Here is a 6000-nt window from a genome sequence, read left to right as displayed (position 1 = left end):
CCACCCTCGTCTTCATTCTTCTGACTCAGATGCCGTCTAAACCATAGACCCTAACTCTCCTTTGGAGCTCTCCTGGGCTGGAATTCTCTGGAGAGCTAAAAAAAATATTGAGATACGCGGACTCAACCCATCAATCACGTTTAAGGGAAGCAGCCCAGGTAGACAGTGGATAAGCATTTGTGTAGACACAACCATGCATGTTTGTGTGCACACGTATGCAAATGCCCAGAGAAAGAAGTCCACTTAACTGTGGAGAATTCGTCACTATTGTTTGATGTTATGTGCTATGAAATGTGTGAGATAGAGAAATGAAAAGAAGCCAAAAACAACAACAACAACAACAAAAAGGCAGACCCCAAAATCGCTGGACTTAATTACAGAAAATGAGCTTGAATGAGAAGGGAAGTGGGCACTAAAGGGGCAGTTTGCTGATTTGCTTGTGGTTGATGACTGGAAAGGTTCTGGTTGGGTCTGGACACATAGAACAGTAACAAGGAAAGGAATTCACTGGTTCTGATTGGAGACAATGCAGAGAGAACTTCAGAGCAAGAGACTTCTTGCGTACGAGGAAAGCGCTTGGCCAGCCACTGCTTCCCTCAAAGACTACAGTGCTCTCCTCCTCATCTAGAAGCCAAGGAAGAGCTAGCGTGGCGAACCCTTTCAGGACTCCAGACTAGTTAGTGCTCACATCGGACACTGACACTCAAGACATGACAAGCCTTTGGATCATTCTGCCTCCCTCCACCCACACAAAGCCTTACCAGCCTATTGCAGCTCTGGAAGGTGTTGCTGGTAAGGATTCTGCAGGCTGAGTCCACCATCGTCTGTTTCATGATGTTGTTGTGGCAGGTGGCAGGGGAAACGTCTAGTGACAGCTGAGAACAGGAGAGAGCACCGGAGAGGCCAAACATCAGACAGCCTTGCTGAAGGGACTCAGCCCAGAGGACACAAGAGACCTAGTTCCAGACTCTGATATTTCCTATAGTTCCGGCCACCACAGCCCCTCTGAGAATAAGAGGGCCCTCCATCCACACAGACCCCAGGTGTACCTTTCTTGTGTCGGCACACTGTGAGCTCACTTTCCAGGAGTTCCCAAAGTTGATGGGGTCTTCCTCCACCTGGAGGCTGCTGCTGGTGAAGTCATTGTTCTGGATGCCATCGAAGTTCCCGCACAGGCCACACACCTGTTCCTGGGTGAGGGCAGGGGACGCATGCTATAAACCCAGGCACACTCTCCAAGTTGGAAGAAAAAGGTACCAGAGGAGGAGGAAATGGGGGAAACAGAGGGAGGAGGAGAAAGCAGCAGAAGGGCCAGCAAGGCTTTGTCCTCGCCAGAGCCTTCCCCGTGCCTACCCACACTGAGCCACGCTGAGCCAAGGAAGCAGAGAGAGGCATGAGCCCAAGTCTCATGGTCAACGGCAGAAGAAGGACATAGGCAGGTTGACCCTGGGACCCCACTGTGGGTCACTAGCCTCCCTCGTCAGACTATGAACATAAAGAGCAACAGGCACCACCGTGAATGGATGGAAGATAGAACTAAGGAGGGAACAAAATAGTCCTGCCTTGCTGCAGGCAAGGGAGTCCCCTTACCCAGACGACAGTGGCTCATTCAAGGGGACAGGGGAAAACTCTACAGCTTGAGAAATGGCATCTGGGAAGAGCTAACGTGCCTCCCATGGCAGGCATGTGCACTGAGTCCTGAGCAAGCCTGACCACAGAGAACCAGGGAAGATGGGCAATCTTCAACCTACTCTGCTCTCCATACACGGTCAGAACCTTGGCCCAGGAAAGGAAAAATGACTTAGTCCATTCTGCGGTACTTGACTTAGAACCACATTGAGGAGTATGTGAGAATGTGACAAAATGTCATCGCACATCTTCTTCCACCCACCCGGCTTCTCTCCCCAGATAGTTACAATCCTTACCCTCTCTCCTCCATGAAGACTTCTACTCCTGTGTCACCTGTTCAGACAGGGCTCATCAAACTAACCTAACCAAAGTACTGTCTCTATATCAGTATACTCTCCAGCATGGTTACAGAGAGCAACGCTGATGCCATGAAAAATGTCTGTCTGTAATCCGAGAACTGTGACTGTATCACCCACACAGTACTACAGTCTTCTCATGGTTCCACTGTGTGGTTGAATCCCCAAAGAGCTTATTCTCTGAACGAGTGGGTCCCCAGTGTGAGTTCCAGAGGTGGTGTAACCCTCAGCAGGTGGGACCGAGTTGGATTTAATTAGTCACTGATGATGTCACCTTTGGAAGAGAGAATGTCATTCTCATAGCACACCGCTTAGTTCCCACACCATAAAGTTTTTGTTGTTGTTGTTGTTGTTGTTGTTGTTGTTGTTGTGTTGTTGTTATTTCTTAAAAGGGGAGCTGAGGGCTCAGCAGATAAAGATAGCACAGCCAGCTGCCAAGCCTGACGGCCTGAATTTGATCCCTGGAACCCGCACTGGAGCCCCAGGGAGAACTAAGTGATCTCTGACTTCCACACGAGAGAGAGAGAGAGAGAGAGAGAGAGAGACAGAGACAGAGACAGAGACAGAGACAGAGACAGAGAGACAGAGACAGNAGAGACAGAGAGACAGAGAGACAGAGAGAGACAGAGAGAGACAGAGAGAGACAGAGAGAGAGAGAAGATAGATAGATAGATAGATAGATAGATAGATAGATAGATAGATAGATAGATAGACAGACAGATAGATAGATGATGGGTATATGATAGGTAAATAAGTGATATAGATGATATAGATAGATAGATAGATAGATAGATAGATAGATAGATAGATAGACAGATAGATAGATGATGGGTATATGATAGGTAAATAAGTGATATAGATTAGATAGATAGATAGATGATAGATATATACATACATGATAGATAGATAGATAGATAGATAGATAGATAGATAGATAGATAGATAGATGATAGATAGGTAGATAGATAGATGATAGATATATACATACATGATAGATAGATAGACAGACAGATAGATAGATAGATAGATAGATAGATAGATAGATAGATAGATAGATGACAAATAGATTAGATGATAGATAGATAGAATTTTAAATTAAATAAAATTAAGCAGGTCTCACATGTGACCCATCTACGTGAGGCCATTTTCCTTTTCCTGTCTAATTTGCCTTCATTCACCACGGCCAGGCTGGTCCCCACCATAGCCCAAACAGATGGAACCACCCAATCCTACACTTTCTGCCTCCAACAATAACAATGAGAGTTGAATAAACCTCCTTTCTTCATAAGGTACTCAGCTTAGAGTACTCAGAACATGGAGTAATGCCCAGGACGAAGGGACTTGGTACAGTTAGGTGACAGGAAAATGTCCTGAATCATCTAGCAAGCCGTATGTGACCACAGAGTCTGACAAGAGGCAAAAAGGGGCAGAGTGTAAAAGACACTGTGGCAGACAGAAGTGTGGGGTGGGGAGGTCTGAAGATACTACTGAATGGCAGCTCACTTTGAATACGGAAGGTGGAGCCACAAGCCAAGGAGTGCAGTCAGCCTCCGGAATCAGGGAAGCGTAAACACCCCACAGGATGAAGCCCCGCCAACCTTCTGGCTTCCAGAACTAAACTGAAATGCACTTGCATTGTTTGAAGATGCTGCAATTGTGGTGGTTTGTCATAGTAGCATGAGTACACACGTGTTCACACATGTAGGCATGCATACATGTGTGTACACATGCACGCACACACACACACACACACACATACACATGCCTGATTTATTTTCCCTTTGCTGTACACACAGTGCCTGGAACCGTCCAATACACTGAGTAGAAACATAATGGGGCAGCTAGACCTTTCTAGAAATGGAACAGGCTGTCCCAGGGAAGCACACTCCTCACTGACATGTACAATCTAAACATGGATGACACTATCAGATGGTGTTGAGGCCACTCTCAACAAGAACAAACCAGCCACCATAGTCAATGGAACCCTTGTCACACACACCACATAGTGATACCACGAGAACCCCCAAATCTATAGAAACCCAAACAACGGCATCATCTATCTGCTCTCAAAAGGGGCTAACCTTGGACCTGGGGAGGGAAGTGAGATAGGCAAGTGCTTGCCGCCCAGGCACAAGGACCTGAGGTCAATCCCAGCACCCACATAAAAAAGGCATTCCTAGTGGTGTGCACGTGTGACCCCAGCGCTAGGGAGGCAGAAACAAGCCCCCAGAGCTCACGAGCCAGCTAGCCCAGCCTAACTGATGAGCAGTCCCAGGTCCCAGGTCCCCAGAGCTCACGAGCCAGCTAGCCCAGCCTAACTGATGAGCAATCCCAGGTCCCAGTGAAAGACTTTGTCTCAAAAAACAAAGTAAATGTCTCCTGAGAAATGAGGCCCACTGGCTGGCCTCCATATGCACACATGCATGTATACACACACACACACACACACACACACACACATACACAAGCATGTTCATGATCATGTGTGCTAGCCTGGGCTCACTGGTAAGGCAGCATCCCAGAATAGATGGCAATGATTTAACATTTTGTGGATTTAATTTGCCTCTTTGGGTTAAGAAACCTAAAGATAAGCTACCCTGCCCATCCTTGCTCTCCCTCCTCAGTGCAAACAAAATGTGTGTCTTCCTGGACTAGCCAAGACACTGTCAACGCTGCCTCTGTCCTCCCCATGTGCAGGCACCCTCCGAGGCTGGACCAGAGAGAGAGCCACTCTCCCTGAATATGACAGGAAGGAGCAGCAGGTTACGTCTTAGAGAACTGATGTCAGTCCACAAGAACCAGGCAAGATGCAGAAAGAAGGCCCGCTGACCTGGTATGTGTGCTGCAGGACCACAGAGATGCTGAGGTGGTGGTCCCAGACCACAGAAAGGGCCTGAGTCAGCAGCAGGATGACGTACCGGCCCGACTCCACCACCTCAAAGTGCGACTCATCTCTCAGGGGCCTCTTAACATTCACCTGAAGGAGGAAGAAACGGGAAAATGAGGTGAAGGAGGGCAGAGTCCCTTTTCACACAGCCTGTCTGCCTTGCCTACCAATAGCAGAGATGGCCCTTGAGACGCACGTGTATCACCAGCTACTTTCTAGCAGAACTCCCCGAAACCAGCACTCCACTCAGGAATGGCTACATCTGTCGGACCTACCACCCTCCTATGATGACGAGACCACAGTGGGAACACAGAGAAGGAGATCAGCACACTTCCTGTCACCTCACAAGAAGGGAGGGTCCCCTGACCCTGCATCACCAACTACACCAGTCCCTGGCTTGCTTTTTAATGTGGCCATGATTTTAACCGCCTCTAGTCATCAATGGGATGGAAACTCTACCCACCTATGACAGTGAGCACCCCCCACCCCCCACGGCTTATTTTCCTGTCTCCTGCCACCTTCTGTTCTCCCACGTGATTACCATCAGGAGTCAAGACTGAAGAACAGGGACCGTGAAGCTCCATGCTCCAGGCAGAAGCTTCCAGAAGAAGTCTAGCCCAAACTACTTACTCTGCCAGAGTCATCACCACTGACAAGCCCTCAAAGCCCACTGCAGAGAGCTTGGCTGATGCAGAAAGTAGAGGCCAAGACCAAGAACCTGTCACTCCTCAGAGATCTCCTCTCCTGAGAAACAGGCCTCACACGGGGCTCATCATCTCTGCAAATTCTCCCCGCTAGGAGACCTGCCATCTTCCATTCAGCCTCTCTGCTGTCACCTGTCCCAGACAGAGCTGAACTCTGAAGAAGAGCTGACATTGCTGGCTCCCAGTCAGCAAACTTGCTAAACAGTGTTTCTTCCCTGTCTGTAGAGAATGCACTTCCAGTTCCCAGCTGTCAAGGGTGGGTAGTAAGAAACTGTCAGGGTGCAATCAGAGGCCATGGGAGCCAACGAGCCCAGACCTGGAGAGGCTGTAGCACAGCACAGAACCAAAACCAGCTGAATCAAATCTGTGACCCAGGGACAAGCAGCCACTCTGAACAGAGACTCCAGGCTTCCATCTTGATCTG

General features: G+C 48.6%; 1 protein-coding gene across 2 annotated transcripts in view; it reads right to left on the bottom strand.

The window, feature by feature from the left end:
• The window catches only part of Vwf (von Willebrand factor), a 154417-nt gene that overhangs the window by 52251 nt on the left and 96166 nt on the right, over positions 1-6000 (bottom strand). For both annotated transcript variants that reach the window (XM_029534982.1, XM_021190195.1), the window contains 3 exons: positions 4816-4962; positions 1050-1190; positions 762-875 (listed from right to left, as the gene is read on the bottom strand). In XM_029534982.1, the coding sequence (XP_029390842.1) occupies positions 762-875; positions 1050-1190; positions 4816-4962 (402 nt within the window). The remainder of the gene's footprint in view (positions 1-761; positions 876-1049; positions 1191-4815; positions 4963-6000) is intronic.

The sequence above is a fragment of the Mus pahari genome, chromosome 2, assembly GCF_900095145.1.
Source record: "Mus pahari chromosome 2, PAHARI_EIJ_v1.1, whole genome shotgun sequence".
Lineage (NCBI taxonomy): Eukaryota > Metazoa > Chordata > Mammalia > Rodentia > Muridae > Mus > Mus pahari.
Note: the sequence above shows the minus strand (reverse complement) of the source record. Positions and strands in the feature narration are given on the sequence as shown.